The 23,615-nt window shown below is 38.9% G+C and overlaps 1 protein-coding gene and 1 long non-coding RNA gene across 6 annotated transcripts in view; one reads left to right on the forward strand and one right to left on the reverse strand.

The window, feature by feature from the left end:
• LOC149781496 (uncharacterized) overlaps nucleotides 1-23,615 on the forward strand; it is a 37,864-nt gene that overhangs the window by 9,305 nt on the left and 4,944 nt on the right. The window lies entirely within an intron of this gene.
• LOC149781497 (uncharacterized) lies at nucleotides 64-5,663 on the reverse strand. 5 transcript variants are annotated; one of them, XM_089935583.1, is made up of 6 exons: nucleotides 5,505-5,663; nucleotides 4,594-4,738; nucleotides 3,680-3,782; nucleotides 3,112-3,312; nucleotides 2,567-2,730; nucleotides 64-423 (listed from the first exon to the last, which is right to left on the reverse strand). In XM_089935583.1, exons 2-4 carry the CDS (start codon nucleotides 4,704-4,706, stop codon nucleotides 3,253-3,255), a joined length of 276 nt encoding a protein of 91 aa, XP_089791709.1. In that variant the 5' UTR covers nucleotides 4,707-4,738; nucleotides 5,505-5,663; the 3' UTR covers nucleotides 64-423; nucleotides 2,567-2,730; nucleotides 3,112-3,252. The 5 variants fall into 5 exon arrangements, with proteins under 5 accessions (XP_089791709.1, XP_089791705.1, XP_089791708.1 ...); XM_089935579.1 differs by having other exon boundaries at nucleotides 5,488-5,663; XM_089935582.1 differs by having other exon boundaries at nucleotides 5,467-5,663.

Consider the following 23,615-nt stretch of genomic DNA (forward strand, 5'->3'; position numbering starts at 1 on the left):
TAAACAATGTGGGCACAAAGGTCATAAATAATCAATATAAAAAGTTTTCAGCAATTGCAGATACAGTATTATACATTATTTTATTTTCAACTACTGATATTTACAGAATATTATAAAAAGTGTAACCTGCCTTGGCAGACACCTCCATATATCAGACACTGTTTCATATTTGACATAATTAAATCAAGAGATCTTCACCTTCACCAAAACTAGAACTGACAGTGGTTCTTGAGGTGCCAGGTTTCCACAAATTCCCCTGGAATCATCTTCCTTTAGTTCTCTTCTCCTCCGCATACCCTGTTTTCCCTCAAGTCAACAGATGAGGGCCTTCTATATAAGCTCCCTGATGTGGGGATATATATTTTTTTTCCTTGCATGGCTAGACAGACCATCTGCTACTTTCTTTTGTTGTAACATCAATACCTGTGTAAAGAAAATTTTCCTTTCTTAACTTGTTTGACAAGCATCCCCATGCTAACCCATATTAACATTTCACCCAATATCAGAGCTTCATGACCAGTTCCTAAGGAGTTGTTTTTGTTCTTATTTGTTCTATCTACAAAGTACCGTATTTACTGTATATGTTGGGACACCGTATTTGTTGGGACACCATAAATTAATTTTAAATGTAATTTTTTTGTGCACTGTATGTTCTGGGACACATCATTTTTCTTGAGTCGTAAGTTGTGGGACACCTTTTAAATCATTCGAAAATTACATGTCAGAAATTGCACTCCAGCTGAAATTTTATTTTTAAAAAATATAAAACTGTGTACTTGAGATAAAACTCTTTAATCCACTGCAACAGCATCTCATCAACACAAACCTTCTCCTGCACACGTACGATCTATTTTTTGGTACATGAATATTTTTGTAAGCTTTCTCATACCGTGAAAAATTGTTAGAGGCGAACACCACCTGAAGCAGAAACTGCAAGGACAAAAGTCAGATTTTTTCAAATCTGCACTAGTCTTGCTAATTCTCACACTTTTGATGCCCATCTTATCGTTAGTCCATCCAGGAATGCGATCAAAGTAAATTAGAGTTTCATCCATGTTAATGATCATATTGTCAGCGAAATGATCTGTTTCTCTTCTGGCCTTCACGAATTCATCACATGATTTTATTTTCTCCAAATATTGCTGGGTCATAGACATATGTGCACAAAGCACTATATTGTGTCACTTTAAAATTTGCTCCATTGTTTTAATTTATTTTCAAAATTCCCATGAATACAGTTGAAAATGAACCCACGTTTACTTCCATATCTCGACCGTCTTTGTATATTCCAAAAAACAAAACAAAAAGGCTCACTTCATAGAATCCATAGTGAGCTTCCGATGTCGACTTGCTTTGCAATAAAATAACCTTTGCATTGATATCCTTTATACAAAAAAAAGTAACCAAAGTCGGCTTCTGAGATCGGCTTGCTTTGTAATAAAAATAACCTTTTGTCTTTGATGTCCTGTCAGTAGTTCAAAGAAGGAGTTAACTGCTTGCTGCCAGTCGTGTTTATTCACCACCAGGGCTTCTTGGCATATGTGGTTACAATTAATACAAAGGAGCACTGATGTCTGTGGGTAAATAGTAAGGATAATTTTGTAACCCAAGCCGGTGAAAAGATTGTCACTTGCACTCAAGTTAATGTGTTTTCAAATGCCGATTTTTATTTGCGACATACTGTCATACAGTAGATGGATATAATTCAATCTTGATTATTTTCCACCCAATACTGTGTTTTGCGTGTATGGCATCTTCAAGATATCGGTTGACTAGTTCCCTTTTGTTTGCGATTTTGCTGGCTCCAGTTTTCAGTCGGATAACATGTTCAAACCTTTGAGCACAACCACACACAACTGTTTTTCAATGTTAATGTCAATGAACAATGTGGTGTGTGGTATCGGACATAACTGATACACGCCACAGTATGGAAGCCTACTCCACTTACACGGATTTCATGGAAATATTTTATTCTTTAATGCTCATGTTGAAAAAAGGAATAAATTATAAAAACACAAGGTTAGTTTCTTTGTTTTTTTATCAATTAAGCGTTTTATCTATATTTTATTGCAACATGCAGTGGGGGCGGGGCAAGCACAAATGCAATACAAATTTATTTCGTTTCTTAAGTCTTAGGACATATGACCAAAGTAAAAAAATGTTTCACCCTAAGTTCTGGGACAGGAAAAAAAAATTATTTTATCGTGTCCTAACATATGCGGTAAATATGGTAGTGACACAGGATGCATTTTAGTCCCCTGGGAAAGTGCTATAAATATCAGTGAATCTAATTATTAGACTTGCATTGGTCAAATCAAAATAAAAATCCACTAGAATGATAACAATACTAATTACAAGATCTGTATGCATGAAAATATTAAGATTCCTTACAACAAATATTAGAAAAATGTGTACCGACTCTTGCAAAATGACTTGTGTCTAATACTAAGTTCTCATGACTTGTACAAGTGAATAATATTCCACTGGCTTTATGTCCAAGAAGTGATCATACTGTACAATCAATATATAAAATTATTTCTAATATCCTGTAGTTAAACAAACTTACACTATCTCCACTTCTTTGTTTCTCATTACACCTCTGCCACTATGGATATTGTGATCCCAAGCAGTTAGCTCATTCCTTATCCTGTACACAGAAGGGATGTATGAAAATCTCTTGGCACAGTACATCATGATCTGCTGATGAAAACTTCAATCACACGAGTGTTTCTGCAATTTTCAAACATATGTATCTTGTAACATGTGTCATTTGTAATCTGCTAAGAGATTAATACAATTATTAAATAATCATTACTGTTGGTAATTTTTGCATACATAAAATCTTTGCTGAAGTGTTCATTGATAGAGTGTCATGGAATTGTTTATACCTGATGTGCATGTATTATACCTGAAATTACCTAAGACTTGAGGAGGAGAGTCACTGTACATGTATCAGTTGTACACATCTTATGAATGCTAATTTATTCATACCTTCAAATGGTAAATATATACAATAATTTATTCTTAAGTTGAGAATAACATCATTTAAAGCGGTCTTCACATTTTTCCATATTTATACCATGCAATTGCTGCAATCCTGAAATGGCACACCTGAAATTGAATACTCCACTCTGTTTAGGAACCTTTGGTCCAAGAGCACCTGCGCCAAATTTTGTTAGCACTTTGGCTTCCTTCTTGGGATAAAGTTTTCTCTGCTCTTCATTCTCCAACAAAGGTTACTGTAGACATTTATTAATGCCTTGGCCATGTGAGAGGATCTACTTCTGTGTACTGGTGACTCCTCCAGATACTCTGAAAGAATGCCACAATCAATACATATAAAAGCTGGTCACTTTTGTTATGGTGACCCCATATTGATAAGACAACTATGTCATCAAGTGAGAGCTATGCTGTAAATTTGGCTGATAGTTAATGTAGCAGGATTGCAGATTTGCTTGGATCAATGTTCCTTTCATATTCCACATTACTCTGACATTTCAAATAAATTACTTTTAATAGACTACATATCTAGAAAATTTGGTGATATATATAAATACATGGATAAAATATAAGAAATCAGAAGATGATGATTATGCACCATAATTTTGATTTTGTATGAAGTATACAGTAGCAAATGTTTACATTTTATCTGTTTCAAATGCAAAGACTGAAAACTCACAAAAAATTGTTCATAGCTGCTAGCAGTCTTGCACGAAAACCAAAACTGGTTCATGATCTCTTGGGACCATTGTAATAAAGCCATTTTCCTTTTGTTTGGCAACCTTGAAAAGAAGGTAGATACAAGAAAGTTAAAAGTGCATGAAGAGTAATCATCAAAACAGAAACAGCTTTCCAATTCCAAAAGTTTTATAACAGTAAAGAGTGAAAACCAACAAGTTTTGTAAAAATCAACAAATCATTTAATTCCCAAGAATAAAAAATGAAAATTAAACAAGAACTTACAGTATTGTGAATTAAATCCCAAATAAGTTATATCACCAGTCCTAATGAATAAAGTTCTAATTAAATGCCAGTGATGTTCAAAAAATACTTCAACTCTGTCATCTCAGCATTTTGTTTTTAAATTAAATATGTCCTATGTGCATTCATCATGAGCTAAGTGGATAGATGGGAAAAGAGTGTTAGCAAGAACTGCATGTGTGACATAGCTATAAATGGGAAACTGCATAAAGAAAGGATATGAGATATGTAGACACAATTTCAACATATAATCACTGGTCCTCTAAGCAATGAATGGGGGGAAAAACAGCTGTGATTATTGAGTTAGCCAGCACAGTATACTGGAACTTTTTTGCCTAACCAAAAACAATGACAGTTCAAATTATGCCTTTTTTCCATGCATCAGGTGGCACAGTTTAAGTACCTCACCCCACTTCTGAGAAAGTGAAATTCAAGGTTTTTTTTCTAACTCAAACTAAGAAAAGTGTTAATTGGAAACTCAACCTGCTGGCACAGTTATAATAATGTCCTTTATCAGCACTGCATTTGTTACATCATTGTTTTTAGTAAAATGACAATTGTATGACACCCCTCCCCCAAAAAGAATTGTGCAAAAAACTTGTATATTTTTACCTTCCTGATTCATTAGTAAATACTTCAGATATTGAAGGTGTCATCATTCTCTCTGTATGTTGCAAAAGCACTTGGCCAGGTGCTGATGTGAAGCATGAAGATGTACTGGTCATCGGTTCATCTTTTTCTATATTCTTCGTAACTTCTTAACAAAAAATATGAATTAAATATTCATTTGTATTATAATTTATGTTTTAAATAGGTTTCTTTGTGCACTGTGTTAAACTCTTAGAACTAAAATACTTCAATTTTAGCAAGAATACATAATAATAGATCTAAAATATTTTTACATCAATAAAACTAACTTGACTGCAGCTCAAAACATTAACTGATAACTTAACAACTTGTCAATCATATATTCTGGTAGCACTACAACATCCTTTCCTATCATGACTAGAGATCCTTTTGTAAATGTAGTCAATACAGTGCATTATAAGAAATTTACTATTTGTGAAAAATGTACAATAAAATCTTAGCATCCAGCCTATTGTAAGCATGGGATTAAAATTCTACATTCAGATACAGAAAACCCTATGAAGAGTTCAACATTAAACATGTATTATCTGTTCTACACGTTTACATGAAAGGTTATTAAGCTTTTGTGCAAGTATTGTGCTTGTCGCATTAACCCAAGGAGTGTGTGTGTGTCTGTGTGTGTGTGTGTGTGTGTGTGAGAGAGAGAGAGAGAGAGAGAGAGAGAGTATACATACTGATAACGCTTGTATATGTATCTGAGTTCTCTAACAGAATTTAAAGAACTTCTCTCATGAAGGTAGCCTAATGGACATGTATACAAATGACCTTTATGAGCCCACTGTTATACATTTCTGTTTTAAAAAATCCACCTTAAGGCCTAACATATATAATACACACAGATAAACTGTCCAGTGAGACCTGATGCCAGTCCTAACTCTGCCATCAATGCTCTTCATCGAACAAAGTGGTCCCCAAGACGAATCCTTGATAGGTCCCGTTCGGTTCATCTGACAGCTTTTGGACGGTTTTTCTCGGAAAGCGACGCACGCGGACGAGTTTTACGATTTTGACGCTCGCGTGCGTCAGCCATATTTGTTTATAGTAGGTATTTAAATTAGATTCACGTGACTCATAACCCCGCCTGCTATAAGAAGATGACGTGCCCGTTTTTTGTGGTCACATGGGGTTTCCGTAGCAGTTCGTGACCTACAAGTTACAATTAAAGCAGCCACCACAAAAATTCATTTTCTCTCGTTTATTTATCAATTATCTAACTTAATCTTCACAAACTCTTGGTTTTTGTGAATTATTTCAGCAGATAAGATGACACATTGCATTATTTTCATGATCTTTAGAATTCATAAAATTACAGACACTCTGCACTATTGTGCTTTTAATCCTTGTGACGAATAAATCGTTATAGCATATCCAGAGTCCACATAGTTTTGTCCATCGTTAACACGCACTCAACAGGACTCGCAGGAACAAAAACAATATCATTTAATACAAGTTTTTGTTTCTCATTAATTCCAGGAATCTCAGCTTCAATATTTTGTTTGCGTGTGTCTACTGGGCGATAATATAATGGCAGAGGTAAATCTGAAAACTTTTCTTTATGTAACAGAAATAATTGTTGCTTAAGTTTATCACGAACTATCTTCCGACTTGCAACTATCAAACCAGGAGGCTTCCCTAAATTCCAAATATCATTCATCGTAGTTTCTGGAATTACTTCACGCATTATCTCACGTCGAATCTTATCTGGCTGCAGTCTATTACTTTTTAAACTCTTTCAGCGGTTCATAAATGGCTCTATGATCATCAGTTATTTCTCCATAATAATCTACGTATGTATTCATACATTCGTGCGGAGATGTTCCAATAAAAGGTGGTGGTTGACCATGATCGCCACACATGATAACAGCAGTATTTTTTGTCAACAACCAATGAAGAAATATTTTTAATATCTCCACAGACACTGTACATATCTCATCCCAGATAATAATCTTAGGGATATATTTCTCACCCATTCGCCCAGGAATCAATGCATCTCCCTTCCATCGGAAGAAGCTGTGATAAGTATGAGATTTAACTCATCGATCGTTCATTTCTTTGACAAGCTGGTGAGTCGGAGTTAGTACAACCATATCAAAACTCCGAAATAATTCAACCGCAGGTGTTGTTTTACCAGGACCTCCGGATCCATTGAGTTAAACTGTTTTATGTCTGGCCACATGATCAAATACGGATAGTGCCGATGAACGTTTTGACATCTGTTTATTTTTATAATGTATTTCCTTAGAGTCAACGTCGGCAGATTCAGAATAACTAAGAATCTTTTCTCGCTTTATTCTCCATTCGCTCCATGATGCATCAACGCCAATATGTAATTGTTTTCGTAATCCTGCGTATTTTTTTTTATTGATATAAAATGAATATATGGCGACTCTAACCGCGGTATCAGAAAATCTGTTTATCATCGATAACAAATTTATTGAAATGAAAACGAATAATGAAGATCTTAAATGAGTAAACTGTTGTGAGTCAACATACGTGTAGCTCACAATTGTACCTAATTTAGTTCCGTCCGATAAGTTCAGCATCATCGATAACTAATCTTATACAATCTCGTTCATGATCATATGATCCTACTTCTGTAAATTTACCAATTATTTTTCTGCCAAGACCTTTTTCATGTTTATTTTCGAGATCGGTATTGTCCGGATTTCATCAGGGGAATATTTCTTCTGCTGTAGTAACCAAAACCTTTTTTCTTCTTCTGCGGACGATATGATAAAATTGCTTCATTTACAACCAACGATATCAATATTTTTACATCAAGCATATATCGTAATAAAACTACTGAGCCCAATCGCGTTCGCTAACTTGTTTTCTAAACCAAACAGCGACAACCGGATGAAGGTTTTTCGATGCAAACTCGAACGACTCAGTGCATTCAAATCCAGTCAAGTCAAAATCTGGTAAGGGTCCATTTAGCGCAGCTCTGGTCATATCGTGTGGTGATGTCTAAATATCTTGAAATACAAAGAACACTCACCCACCCCAATAAAACTTTCAGGATAACATGCAACCATATCAACCGAGATAACGAAATTTCATCCGTGCTGGTTTCCATGAATTTTCATTCTGAGCAGTGTGGGCAGCAACTGACGGAATGGTAAAACAATTACTGAGTAATAGTTCGATAACATCAGTATCGTTCCTGCATTTCAACGCAAGATTTTTCATTTCGTCGTGGAGAGATTCTGTACGAGCAGAGAGACTGGGCCCACCAACTATTTCGTCCAACAGGACCATCTATCGAAAACTTTTCTGATAGAAGTTCTTATTTCACAAAAATAACCCTTCTATCCAGAAACTATGATGACTAAATCCTCTTTTCTGGCCGGAAGGGTTATTTCGACAGCGATAACTCACTATAAAAAAATGTTTCTTCGGGGGTGACGTCGACGAAACACTTTGTGGTCCAGTCTCTCTGCTGCTATCATGTAAAATATTTTAGGATTTTTAGTTAAAAAATGTATCTAACCCAACTCGGTATCGTGTCCTAGGATCATGTAAATTTATTGTTACAAGCCCGTGTGGATTTGCCTGAGCACGACTAAAGAAATTTCTGAATCTATTGAGGTCCATGTCACCACTGCACCAAGTCTGATGAATATTTCTCAGCGTGTGTGCGTCAACTCCGTTAAACACTGCAAGAACGTTACAATTATCTCTGATCACTTTTGGAATTTGTGTATACCGCTGAGTCACATAAATGACATCAGTGTTTTTGTGTCGACCACGGGAGAATATTCTGGCTGGATTTTTTTGTTTATCCAACATTACATCATCGTACACAACTAAGTTGTTAACTGATCCATCAAGGTCGTCGACGGATGGAGCTTCTTCGATGTCAGTTATAAAATCAATAACATCTTCGTCGTTTATCGATTTTGCACTTTCGTTAAAATCTTTTAGCACTTGATAACACCGCTGATCGTCCACAGACGGGGCTATCAAATATAATTTATCCCACTTCATCCACTTCATTATTAAATTAAGTAACAACTGTGTCTTACCCGACCCAGATGGACCTATGATAATCATTCGGATAGAATTTGGTAGCACTGAGTTATGTTTGATTGGTTCTCGTCGCTTTGTCGCGGAAAAGTCAGTGATTTCCATTTAATATATCATAAAATAAATATGGATTTATATTGTGTGAAATGCCGAGCACGTACCCCAACTACGGATATGACAACAATTAATAACAAAAAATAATCGACAAGCGCTTACAGGCAAGTGTGAACGATGTGGCACAAAAAATTTTAGATTTATTATAAAAAAAAGCGGAGGTGATATCGCAACCAAGTTAACAGCGCTGCCAGGAGCTCCGTGGGCTAAATACCCAGGAGAAAAACATCTTCCAGGATATAATTACTGTGGTCCAGGAACCCGACTTGATATCAGACTTGATGCTCAGGATCAACCAAAACCAGGTGAGTATCCGATAAACGCTATTGATAGCGCGTGCCATGCTCATGATGTAGCTTACCGAAGCAAGGATTTGCAACAGCGCCATCTCGCGGACGTGAAATTAATTCACGCGTTAAATGCCATCCCTGATAAATCTTTCAAAGAAAAGTTAACATCCTGGTTGATAAAATCCGCAATGAAAGGTAAATTAGCGTTAGGTACTGGTATATAATGGAGTCGATTTATTATTCCCCAAGCGGATACTGGAGAGGTAACGCAGCAATTGATAAACTTGCCAGCGCGGCATCAGTAACACGCGCGGTTGCCAAAAATTGGTTATCCCGACAGACAATATGGCAAATTTATCTACCGCGCCCTAAACAAATTCACTTTGCGCATTTCGATGTTAGTGTACCAAATGAGGTTCATCAGGCTGATATATTATTTCTGCCACATGATACTATCCGAAGACGCACATACAAGTACGCGTTAACCATAGTTGATGTTGCCAGTAGATACAAAGATGCGGAACCGTTAACAACTAAAACAGCATCTGAGGTTGCTTCTGCGTTTGAAAGAATTTATCGGCGAGGACCTCTGCGATGGCTAAATTTATTACAAGTTGATCCTGGCAAAGAATTTCAAGGTGCAGTATCATCGTTGATGAAACAACATAACGTCACCATACGACGAGGACACACTGAAATTCACCGTGATCAGGCAATTGTTGAGCGATTCAATAGAACACTTGCTGAGCGGTTATTTGGATATCAATACGCGAAGGAATTTATTCAAGATGCGAGATCGCGCGAATGGGTTGCAAGATTACCAAGTGTGATAACTGCGCTAAATAATGAAATAACTCGAACAACCAACATGAAACCTTCCATCGCGATCACAAAAACACAAGGTGTTTTCCAAAAAAATATACCCGTACGACGTGATTCTTCAGCACAGCCGATACTGGGTAATGTCACAGTTAGATATTTATATGAACCAGGTGAACTTGAAGGTGGTAAACGAAGAGCGACTGATCCCATTTGGAGTGTTACCACACACAAGATATCCACCGTGACAAGATCCACTGGCAGACCAGCAATCTACAGGCTGGATTCAACTGCTCCTCAACGCGGATTCACCCGTGAGCAACTTCAGGTAATTCCCGAGGACACACAATTGCCGCCAAAATCACTGAAGTGACTTAACTAGCGCTGGCACCCCGACGTCGATTACACTCAAGACAGGTCAACATGACATTATCATGTGTATGACCGCGATTGTTATCTTTTCTGTCTACGGTAAATTGTCTTGAAATTTTATTCGAATACTGCCATAGCATTATACAATTACAGCTTGCACAGTGATTATTCTGTTGTTGTTTCAGCGCAACAACGAAGTCATCGTCAAGATCAAAATCGCGATTATTTTTTTTTGTCACTCTGTTTGTAACCGGCGAGGTTTTTTCTTATTATGTTGCTGTTGTTTTCATCGCTATCAGCGTTTGAATGAAAATCCGAAGGATTTTTCAAGACAATTCTTCGCAGTTGAGATATTCTTCTGACTCTGGACACCGCTAAGTAAACTAAGTTTGACCATTCGATTCGATCATCAATGATCCAGACAGTTGTATCTGAAATAGTCAGTCCTTGAGAACAATGAATGGTCATTGCGTATCCTAGCGTCCACGGGGATTTATTCATCGCTAGTGCATCCTCGACAGCATCGATGTCAGCTAGCACAATATCATTCAGCACTAAATTCTGTTTCTCTGTCTTTCCTGGAATATCAACATCTATATTTTGTAACCGCGTATCAGTTGGTCTATAACATAACGGCGTTGGCAGCATTGGAAACATTTTTTTTTGTAACTGAAATAGCTGTTGTTGAAGTGTGTCTCTGACTATCTTTCTACTCGCCACTATCAAATCGTCTGGTTTCCACACTCGTAAAAAGTCACTCATCGAAGTTTCAGGAATCATCTCGCGCATAATTTCACATTGAATTTTATGCGGTTGTAGCCTGATTAATGTTTTAAATTCTTTCAATGTTGCATCAAGTGCTCGGTAATCATCAGACACTTCTTCGTGATAATCAACAAAATTCCTCAGCCAATCATGAGGAGATGTGCCGACAAACGGAGGTGGTTGACCGTGATCGCCGCACATAATCACTGCAGTATTTTTCGTTAACAGCCAGTCAAGAAATGTTTTTAACGTTTCCAGCGGTACCGTACATATCTCATCCCAAATTATTATATCATTGATATATTTTGTGCCCATTCGATCTGACGTCCATACACCGCCGCTGTATTTGAAAAAGCTGTGATAAGTACAAGAATTGACTCCTCGTTGTTTCATCTCTCTGGCAAGTCTGTGTGTGGGTGTTAGCACAATCATATCTGATTTTCGAAATAATTCAATCGCTCGAGTTGTTTTACCAGACCCGCCCGGCCCGTTCAAATAAACAGTTTTATGTCTGGAGATTGGATCATCCACAGACGGTGCGGAAGATATTTCTGGCATCTCGGATTTATAATAATCATCCTCGATTGCAACATCAGCGGATTCACAATACTCGTGTAACATCTCCGCTTTTATTCTCCACGAACCCCATTCATCTCCGCCGCAGAATTTCATTATACCGGTCAGTGATTCTGAATATTTCTTGTCGATGTAAAATGAATCCGTGGCAACTCTGACTGCGTTACCAGGAAATCGATTTACCATCGATAACAAATTTATAGAAACATAAGCCAGCATTGAAGATCTCAAATGTGTGTATTGAGGCGATTCTCCGTCGATATAACTTACAATTGTGCCCAACTTTTTCCCGTCGGACAAGAACACATCCTCCCTGTTACAAAATATGTCTTTGGCAACCGCGTCGGCGATTATAAAATCCAATTCAGCTTCATCGATAATGAACCGCGAGTGATGCATTTTATGATCAAATGCTGCACCCTGAGTAAATTTACCGATTATTCTTCGTCCAAGATCTTTCGCTGTGCTTTCACTGTTTTTGAGTTTGATCTTGAGAATTTTAGGAGCCTCACTGACAATGACATCCATCGGGGTATTTGGACACTCTCGTGCATACTCGCCGATAACTTCTTCGAGGGTAACACGCTCCGGTGTTGGTAACCAAACTGAGGTCTGCGGTCGATAACATATGATTGCTTCACTGACAGTCAACGATACCAGTATGCCGCTGTCAAGCATATATCGCAATAACACTATTGGTACGCAGCGCTTTTCAACGAAGTGTCTGCCAAACCAAACATAACAAATCGGATGAAGCCCCGCAGCAAATTCAAACGAAGTCACGCGAGCAAATCCTGTCAGGTCAGCGTCGGGTAAAACGCCGTTTACGGCGACTCGTGTCATCGAGTTCGTGGGGTGTCCAAACCGCGCAAAGTATTCGCAGCACTCGCCGTTCCCGAGAAAGCTTCCTGGGTAGCAGGCAATCATATCCACGGAAATCATATCCCTGTAGTCATACCGGGTATTCCACAACCCGCCATGACCATACTCGACACAACTTAATTGTATATCCGAAAGAAACTGACTTCGGGTTGGTCTCCACGAATTTCTTTCTCTGGCGGCGTGAGCGGCAACACTTGGAACTGTAAAACAATTAACCAATAACTGCTCATCGCTAGCATTTCTCATATACGTTTTTGCGAGTTTTTTCATTTGTTGTTGCAACGATTCTGTTCTGTATAATTCTTCGTTGGGTCTCACAAATTGATCATAGTCGCCATCTTCAGAGCTCCTAAATAACCACACCGACACAGGGTCGGTTTTACTCAGCGCGTAAATAACCTCGTATATGTTTCCGCGATAAAACTTGACAACACGGTCTCGTGGAAATATTGTAACCGCATCAGTCCACGCGTGCGAATTATGATCAATAATTTCAATCGGTGTTCCTGACTTTTTATAATGCTTCGAATTATATAATATCTCTCCGGTTAGTATTTTTACTGTTATTGAGCATTTTAATTTACTTGATAGCGCAGCAACATCATTTATTGTTGCCCCGGTATTCTTAACCGAATCGCCCCAGGCTGTTATTTTTTCACGTCGCAGATCGGTTAAACCGTTTCCTCGTTTTGCGTTTTTAAAATGTTTCATTACTCGCTCGGCTACACAATTCAACACCAACGACGTAGTCGTCGACGCAGTCATTCGCATCGGAGCGAGTTTATCAATTTTTGGTTTTTTACAGGATATATTCCATAAATGACTGCGGTTACAGGATACGCTCGAGCGTAATATGGTATATCAATCCCGGTCAGCATTCCTGGTTTACAATTGCTGCTTAACAGAGCGGTCTTTCCGTTAGCAAGAACAGGGTCGAGTTTGTCACGGATAATCCACGTATCGTCTTCAACGTTGACAATAAATTTTATTCTGAAAAAGTATTTCTTTTCACGTTGATGAAAATCAATATAATCAATAATTGTTTTTGCTCGGGCATCAGTCATTGTAGCATCGATGATGTTCTCATCGATGACATCGTCAACGTCGCGGTTAATTTTAAATGTCGACCATGCATGAGATGCGCCGTCGTCGCGAAATTCTTTTTTACCCTCGTTGATAATATTAAACAGATCAGTTAGATGCCGTCGTCGTGGATCCGGGTTTAGCCTGTCAAGATCGAATCTCCCGGCGCCAACTGCGGATAATTTCGAAAACACTGTCATATTATATTTAAGACAAATATTTAAATAAGAAAATATTATATACACAATGAACAACTGCAAATGGTTAAAAGTTGGATCTGTAACAGTCTGTGGTAAGCCCTGCAGGAAGGAATTCTGCGGTGAACATATACAGAGCATCAAACGAGGAAGCACAGGACCTATTCGTTGCCTGCGATGTGGCATTGGTGTCAGAGGTAAAACACAATTATGTGCGGGGTGTGAGGGGGGGGGGGGGAAACGATACCGTGAACTCAAGCGATATTACAATAAAAAAAATAACGGAGACGCGCTAAAATCCGAGAGTGATTATATAACTAGGTTTTCAGACAAATTATAAATTAGACAAATATATTATATATAATGAGCCAAGAATTTGTCCCACATCCCACAATCAAGAATTACGAAGCATCTCGCGAGGGAGCAGTGAGACATCACAGATTGAAAAAACCATTTGGTGCTGTTAATAATGCTGGTTACCTCCATTTTAAGGTTGCTGGCGGGAAACACTATTATAACCACAAGTTCGTGTTCGAGTGTTTCTTTGGGATAATCAAAGACGGTCTTGTAATTGATCACATTGATGGAGATAAACTTAATAATAATTTATCTAATTTAAGAGCTGTGACGCAGAGTGAAAATTGTAGGGCTGGTAATACTGGGCTGTAACAATAAAAGAGCCAAGAAGGTTGTTTCCATAAACTTAAATACAAATGAAGAAATAATATTTCGCTCAGTGACCTCAGCTGGCAAGTATTTTGGTATTTGTGTGGCTTCAGTAGGGAAAGTTGCAGAAAATATTACCAAATCCGCGTTGTCAAAAACATATAATAATCAGAAAATTATATTTCGTTATTGTTAGGTAATTTACTGTAATCGAGAGAATTTTCCAACGGAGATAACTCTGCAGTGACTGTGTGAAAGTCAATGATACAATTATTCCCCCGTTGTCACCTTGACAGCGTCAAGGATGACAGCGCGCTATAACACTTCCGCATTTTACAGGTATCCAGTGCGGTATTTTTTTTACTGTATACAGTCTCGCATTTGTCAGTATTTTCATAAATCAGTGTTTCAATTCAGAATTTGTTAACTTACCACTACAGATATTTTATCACAGCGAGCAGACGATTTTCTGCACAAGGAAGTAAATAACTACCTGTATTCACAGGTAGATCAGTAATTTTTAACCTTGTATTATCAGATTGGAAAGTGGCACAATGGTAACGCGTTTGACTTTCGTCCCGACGCTATCAAATGTCATGTTCGAATCCTCGTTACGGACATATTGTTCGACGGGCCCGATTTATAGGGTTTTTATAATAGATGGGGGCTCCAAGTAGGGGCCTTGTGTGCATATCCTCCTCCACGTCGAATCGTGGAGGTACGTTTTACCCCTGGGATTCGATTTTGGGGGGGGGGGTATGCACACAGGCAGTTTCACTTTCGCTTGGAGATGCCCCAGTGCTAGGCATCACTATAAACTGCCACTTCACTACTGTAAATATTGTAAATACTATATGTTCGTACCGTCCTAGGATAAGTTAGAATTAAGTTATATGTTTGTGTACCGTCCTAGGATAAGTTATATATACAATTGTAAAATACAACTGCTGTAAATAGCTTCTACTGTAAATACTATATGTTTGTGCCGTCCCTAGGATAAGTTAGAATTAAGTACTAGGATAAGTTATATGTTATGTGTTGTCCCCATATGAGCCTTGCTAGCATATCAAATGGTAAGCTAGGAGGTTCACAAATGGGGAATGTCTCGTCGTTTCGCAAACACACCCTCTGGGCTTTCTAGACTGTTATTTGGCAGTTTAGGAGCTCAATCGGGGGTAGTGTTTCCGCCCCCTCCTGAGTTTGGTAGCCTATCATATGATAAGCTAGAGACTCAAAGGAGATGTGATGTTTTTTTATTTTAAATATTTAAATATTTAAAGATATAAAAATATATATAAATATGAATCAAGAAAATATCAATAATGTGATTGATGCTATTCAAAAATTAGAAAAACAAGGATTTAATATATTACTAAATGTTGAAACTATTCTGTCTGATTTTGAATCATTATACGAAGCTAAGCGCGCAGGGCGTTATATTCTTCCTGCTCAATATCGATTCATAAAGATGATTCAAAATGATTTGTATAAATCGCTGGCCAGCGTAGCGGAGACACAAATAAATGAATTTGTTCCACTGTCTCGTGCAATCGAAAAGATCAGGCTGGCACTGGCAGCCGAGTATGAAACAAAGAAGATAATTAACAATCGGGTCAGAAAATTAAAGCATTGTATGTCCGCTGAAAATCCAGAGAATTTAGAAAGCAATGATAGCTTCGTCACGGATGACGAAGTAAATACCTCACCTTGACTGCATTACTTCCTTGACGTCGTCCTTGATTTCATCAAGGAAGTGAAATCGGGCACCTAGAAGTGAAATCGAAAGTAAAAAAAAGTAATACTTTTTTTTACTGTGTAAATTATGCAACTGTCCGATTTCGTTGGTTTTCATAGCAAAATACCAGCGAAAACTGTCAGTGAAAAAAATTATATTATAGTAAAATTCTGCAACTGTCCGATTTCGTTGATTTTTCGTGGAAATACCCTATCAAATCCGTGACTTTGGTCTGTTTTGTTAATTTTTACTAGCAAATACCCCTATGAAACCAGTGAAATGGACGATTTCGTTGATTTTTACTAGCAAATACCCCTATCAAATCGGGAAAATGGCCAGTGGTAAAATATATATATATAAAGTAAAATATTTTTAAAGAATTTTCACTGCAGTATCTTATCAAGATGATCCCGTGAAATGCACGAGTGAGCAACATTGAGGATTTGGTCTGCGTCACAAGTAATCATCGTGATATTGTTTTCGCGGAGTTGCTTCAGCTGAAAATCTGTCAGTAAAAATCATCATTGCCGTACTTATCGATGATTATTTTAACAACGCCCGGGAAATGATTTCCGGTAAATATTTTTCAGATGAATTCTTCAAGCGCGCTTTTGTTGTGTATTAAACATTTCACGTGCTGATACATACTATTATTTTCGCGTTCATTTAATATAATTTATTACGACAGTGCTGTCGCTGATGGTGATGTCGTTGGAAACGCCAACCGGGCTATCATCGGAATCACTTTGTGATTCACAATCACGCTGTGTTTCACTGTCACTGTCAGCGAAATCACTGTCAGAGACATCTTCATCACTGACAACAAAATCACTGTCAGAATCACGCTGTGATTCACAATCACGCTGTGTTTCCATGGAAATGTCAGAACTGTCAGTGGAAATGTCGGAGACATTTTCATCTTCATCATCGGAATCATACTTCTGGTAATTCGAAGATTTTTTGGACATTATTATGATAGCGATATCGCTAATTGAAAGTCTTAAAATTTCACCGGCAAATTAATACTAACAGTCTCCCCACGTAGGTCCAAAAGTCTACCCTGTTGGTCAGTGACTTTAAAATTTATCCTTGTCAGCGTAGGGTTATGACACCGCAGAAATACAGGATTGATTGGCTCTTGCACAATCAAAAACCCAGGTGGTTCTCTAGGAGTAAATGAATACAATATAAACCCTTGCTGGGCTTGATTTGATTCCGTCGTGGTTACGCTGTAGCTGCCATCGATTACGTCACATACAAGATTGACCGCGACGACATCAGTGATATTTACGATTCCCGGAGAAATATGCCGGCCATCGCTCGTTGGGGAATTATTGTGTGTTAAGATAGTTGGCGGTGGCAATATTCGCTTGTGCGCGTCAAGAATATCCGGAAAGTATTCATCGACGATATCAGTGACATGTTTTTGTAGCGTGGCCACGGGGACGTATCCTGGAATTTTAAAATTCGGTAGTTCAGCTTCGGTCAGCGAGAACCTATTCAGAAATTTTTGTTTATCGCTGGGTTTATTGCCAATTATTGACTGAATCATTAGCTGGTTACAATGTTCCATATCGTGGGCAATCTGATTTAATATCTCAATTCGTTTAACAATTTCTTCACGTGAACCCGTCACATCGGAAAGATGTTCTTGGAGGCGTTGTCGTAGATGCGCCAGTTGCGCTCGGTGAAACACATTAACAATTTTAAAATATTCAGTAATTCCGCTTATACGAACACTAAATCCCTCCCGCAACCGCGGCTCACCGTTAAGTTCTGGGAGGGTAAAATACCACATAAGATCTCTGTCATCTCCAGGGGGGTTGGGGGCCAAGCCAATCGACGTTGTTTTTTTAGATCATCAAGATGTTGTTTGTATTGCGGTGTAAGTCCGTGATATGATTGTTTATCGGTGATATAATCAGACTTCGTTGGTGTCGGTGGTGTTGGTGGTGTCGGTGGTGGATTTTCAGGCCATCCTAATACTGTTCTGATTGAACTGTTATAGATATCAACGGCGTAACCCGGTGTTGAGATTTCGATGATCGTGGACAGCGTTGGCTCGTGTGCAGTGATTGATATTTTTGCTTCTTTTCCGGTGACACTTTTTATTTGACGCTGTATTTCTTTGTTGATTTCTTCTATCTGATAACTCCCAGTGGGAAGTGTAATATTATTCCAATCTGGTGTGCCATCAGCGCTATTCTGATATGAAAATACAAATGAATTATCTGGCAACTGTCCGTGAAATGATGTCGACCTGATATTGGGCCAACTGTGATATACTCGTAATTGTGTCAGTGCTATTTCGGTGACTGGAATTGCAGTTGGAAAATTAATATCGAATTCAGGTTGCGTCGAAGATATTGATATCATTGTGGTCCTTACCGGAGTTGTATTTGCGGCTATCTCTTGAAGTATCTCCGTCATTATTTATCTTCATCGTTTTCAAATTAAAATTCTTTGCACGCTCGTAATCGTTGTATATACTGGACATCAACGTGAATTCGGAATCTGATATTGTTGTATCGTCAAGGCTGGATGATATCAACGAGGACAATTTCGAGTAGGCGCTGTTGGCCGCGCTGTTTAGCCGCTCATACTCGTGTAATTTTGTTATCGCGCACGAGGATATTTTTTTTGCAATTATATTAGCAACTCCAGCGATCGTCGTTGATGCTGAAATTGTGATTGTGATCGCGATTGCGGTCGTTACCGGAGTTAACGCAGACAATAGCACACCCGTGGATGCAACTACCGCGGATACCGAATACACTATTGTGTCTAGCGCGGTCACACGCCGTTTGTATTTTTTTATTTTTGTTACGCAATTGTCAATGGTGTTTTTCAGCGTTGACTGCCATTCGCGTACCTGATCATACCGGTATTGCTGAGCGTCTAATGTTGTCGTTGATGCTGATTTCATTTTTATTATTATTTACGTTGTGACTAAATCACAACGTAACCAACTGAGGTGTTTCTGCGACGAATTCCAAACACCACCAGTAAGATGTTGCGGTTAATTTCTTGTCTGCGGCTTCAAGTATAAATATTTCTTCGGTTCCGCTGTTCAGTATTACAGCTACAAACCCGGAAAACCTGTCGGTGGAATGTCTCCAGGGATATGTTGTGAAGATTTCAAATTTAGCGGCAGAAAACACAGACAACCTGTACACGCCAGTGGCTGTTGCTGTGTATTTGATAGTATTATTTTGTCGGGACCATGTTGCGAAACCCGATGATACCGTGAATACGATGTTGGTGATATGCCCGGGAGTAACTCCAGTGGGGACTTTAATCAGACTGGTTTTGTTAACGATCTCAGGAATCGCCGCTACGATGTTTTGCTGTGTTTGTTTGATCGTGTCAATGTCGGTCTTGATTTCAGAAAGTTTTACGTCGATGACTGGAGGAGCCCCAAAGAACTTATCAATGGACTCATCAGCTTTTGCAAAGTTTCTTCGAAGTCTTGTAAACGAGCCCACGTGAACATCATACTCTGCCCGCAATGTGGCTAGTTTACCGTCAGTGGTTTCTACATATTTTTTGTTGGTGGCATCTTCGGGGCCTTCCGGATCCGCTAACACAGTTATCATGTTACCGTTCATGCTGAGTTCACCTGTCATTGTATCACCGGTCTTCGCTACACGGGCTAGTGCAAGTTTTTGCATATCATCTCGGAGAGCTGCAATTGATATCGACGAATCTCTGATTCTGCCGCTGTCAGTGAATACAACGATGTTGTCCGTGGTAGCTCCAATAACCCTGCGAATTATGTCATTCCACTTAATGTTACTGGTTTTTAGTTTGCCGTGCCTGTCCTGAAAAATAACAACCTTATCTGGGTCTATCCCGGTTAACGTTAGCAGGTTATCAATTTCATCTTTGGTCGCATACGCTGATAAATCAGTATCTTCTTTTTTTTCCTTGGTTCTGCTTGATCTTCCGTAAATATCAACCATTATCAATTATGGGATTGTTTAAATTTGGAAATCACATCTGTGGTGTATTCATGCACGACTTTGTGCGGAGGACTCGCTGATTTCGAGATCGCATCAAGAACATTTAATACTTCACGACCGCATATCGGAGGATCAGTCAGTGTTTGTGTTGGTAACGTTGACTGCCAAACTGGAATGTTAGAAAATCTTTGGACGTACCTGAAAAACTCAACTGGCGGTGCTAGCCCGTACGAATCGAAATAGATAATTCCACGTGGATCGATCGCGTAAGCAACCCAGTGAGTTCCAGGACCTTCCTTGTTGTCGAGATTAATAATTCCTGTTTCTGTGCTCGCCGGTCGTGCTGGTAATTTATCTCGCATAAATACACCTCTGAAATTCTTTATACGTAATTGTTTAACAGCATCAAGCAAATCAAAATTAGAAGCTGGAAGCTTCAACATCGGTGTGAAAACGCTAGCGTTGAAAACACTTAAAACTTTTTTGGGTACCATGACGCCGGAGTTCCCGGTAGTCTTAGACCTGATCCCTCTTTTTGTATCCTTTCCCGGTGGCTTTCTTTAGTGCCATTCCAGCTGCGGTTCCAACAGCTCCTAACGCGGCTGCCTTTGCTGCTGCGGCTGCTGATGGTGCTAGTGCTGCGGCAATTATTGGAAGAAATGGAAGTATTCCGCCGGTTTTTTTGACCATATCTTTGACCGCGGCTGGAGAGAGATCAAGTCGAACTCCAGTCGTTGCTTGTTTTGCTTTATTGAAATGTTTTTGTTGGGTTTTAGTCAATGACAGTTTGTTTGGACCGCCCGCTAGCTGATCGTGTTTTAGTGTTATTGATGTCCCACATGTGCTCGCGTTTTTCGATTGTAATTTCTTCACCTGACCAGGAGTCAGTGTGACATTAACATGACTGTATGACATTTTATTTAATACGATATTGATCTAATTGTTTACAAGTTTTCCACGGGAGCATCGATGACTCTCATTCGACCGCCAGTACCTTCAAGCAGCATTGCTTTATCGGAAAGTATGACCGCGACGGCTCTGTAATTAGCTATAGCTGCTACGTTTCTATCTACGGTAGCCCTGAAGTGAATATCAACGACAGACTGTCTGGTTAGATCAAGATGCTCCAGCGAGAAGTAATAGATTGGATAATTAGATATAAAATCCAATTGCGATATTTGCAAACCAGTGTCGATATTTAGATCACGCGCTAGATACTTTGTCAATCGTTGATATGCACGTGCAACATGGTTGTTAGCAAAATTTAATTGTATATTTTCAGCTGGTTCTTGATGCCCGTTTATTTTCAGAGAAACGTCAGTGATACCAAGTTGATCAAATATCATATGCGAACGTGTTTGATCACCTATTCGTCTAACATCCTGAAAAGCAATGAAAATATGTCGCGGCGCTGAAACCCCCTGCTGTGATGCTATATGCCATGTGAATATACCATTGACGGCACTTTGAATACTATCTGTGGTTGTTGTAAGCCACGATAGCAGCGTTTTGCCACCTTGATCCATGAAAGAAAGCAGTCGCTGTTCTTGGGCAATTGCAGGGGACAGCACTGGCATCCACAGTGATAGTTTTGTTATGTTTACCTTACCAGCATCACCTATAGGTCGCCATAGCGCATCATTGTCGTCGCTTTTTCTAACAAGCACGACTGTATGTTTTGCTCCGAAAATTACCTTTCTGACACCCCGGCAAAATCCAAAGATATGAGACAGCGGAATCGCACATGAAAAATTTCTGCGATTACCTACTAGCGTTTGTCTGCGTGTAGCGAAACCTAAATTAAATTCTGCATTAGCACCATGAACCACCGGATTCACATCAGCGGGATTGGCAGCATTAGAGTTTAGTCTCGGTTGTCTAATATCGTACTGATCACTGTTAGGAAAATTAGAAGTGTCCTTGGCAAACATCATTGATGGACCAGATGATCTTGTATAATCATCAGAATATCTCGCTAAACCAATTACTGTTGTGGCAACATCGACATCATTCTGAATCGATTCGATATTTTTTCCATCAATCATATAAATAGCGCTACTAAACAGCGCCATAATTCCGTTGTTGACAAAACCGACTTTAACATTGGGTCCGTATTCTGTGTCATTGTCTCTTATAATTTCACCTTCTACCTCAATAAATGCTTCAGCAGGCAGGAAATATCTACTGGTATCCTGAACCTGAAGTTCAATTCGTCCTTTTTTGTTTGATTCTCGTGCTTCATACGAATAATACTGATAATCACGCACTGATTCATTTTTAGGAACCGGTTCGTCTATGTCGAATGCTGGATCGGATTCATGTTTGTACATTTTATTGTAAAAGTTATCGTCTAAAACGAAGACCACTTCCCGCGACCAAACTCGTATTTATTTGTTCAGGAATTTCGTTGACTAGCGCGGCTAGCTTTTGATTTGCAGCTTCGTTTATTACTTTACTGACATCCGCTGGCATGTCTGCGGTGGCTGGTAATTTTACCGGTGGAGGTTTTCTACGTATCAGTCGTGCTAGTCTGCCCTTGATCGCCGTGAATGCTTTACCGGCAGCGCTACCAGCAGCGCCAATAGCTTTATCTTGAATAACATCAATGGCTTTCATGCCTAATTGTTTTGCGATCGGTATTGCTTTAGGTGCCATTCCCGCAAATAAACCCGTAACAACATCGCCGAATCCGTTTCCATAAGTCATCCTGTATACGGGTAGTCGTGAATTTATCACTCTGACCATGACTGGTCTACGTTGAGAATTGTGTACTATCATTTATTTATTTATTATTTCTCTAATCGCGGCGACTTCAGTCGCTATCGACGAGTTCATCAATAAGTTCTCGATAGATGTGAGTATCCATGATGCCGCCGCGAAATAGTCGCTGACAGATATCAGCCGCTTCATTAATTATTTCCGGAGAGTTATTTCCAGCTCGTTTTCCTCCTATGAGAACTTCTAGCCGTGATACATCATTGATGATATTATCAGGACAAATATTTAAACCCTTTCCAGTTTTTGGTTGTTGTCCTACAATTCTTGGGGCTAAAACATCTTGCGGTAAACTTTCAGGAGATGTTGTTAAACCAATTATCGGCGACCTAGTTGGCTCGGATTTTTGACGACGTGGACTTTGTTCAGATGCAACCTCATATTCACTTAACGGGACCAGGTCAGTATCTGCTATCCTCTGCCGTTGTTGTTGTAAAGATGAAGAAGGTTTCTGCTGGGAGGATTCTAGTTGTTTTACCTGTTCGTTATAAACTCTTTTTACTTCTTCAAGGAGACCTCTGTATTCTAAATCATCATCTCTGGCTTGTTTTTTGTTTTTATATATACGATATAGCCATTTAATAAAATTATCATCATTCACGTTTTCAAAACCGGGTTTTAAGATACTAGATTTATTAAACATACCAATTAATATTTTTCTGGGCAATTCTTCTCTTGGAGTATTTCTGATATCTTTGACAAACCCTTCTCTAAATTTTGCAAT

Source organism: Sinohyriopsis cumingii, chromosome 15 (genome assembly GCF_028554795.1).
Source record: "Sinohyriopsis cumingii isolate HCF-2022 chromosome 15, ASM2855479v2, whole genome shotgun sequence".
NCBI classification, from domain to species: Eukaryota; Metazoa; Mollusca; class Bivalvia; order Unionida; family Unionidae; genus Sinohyriopsis; species Sinohyriopsis cumingii.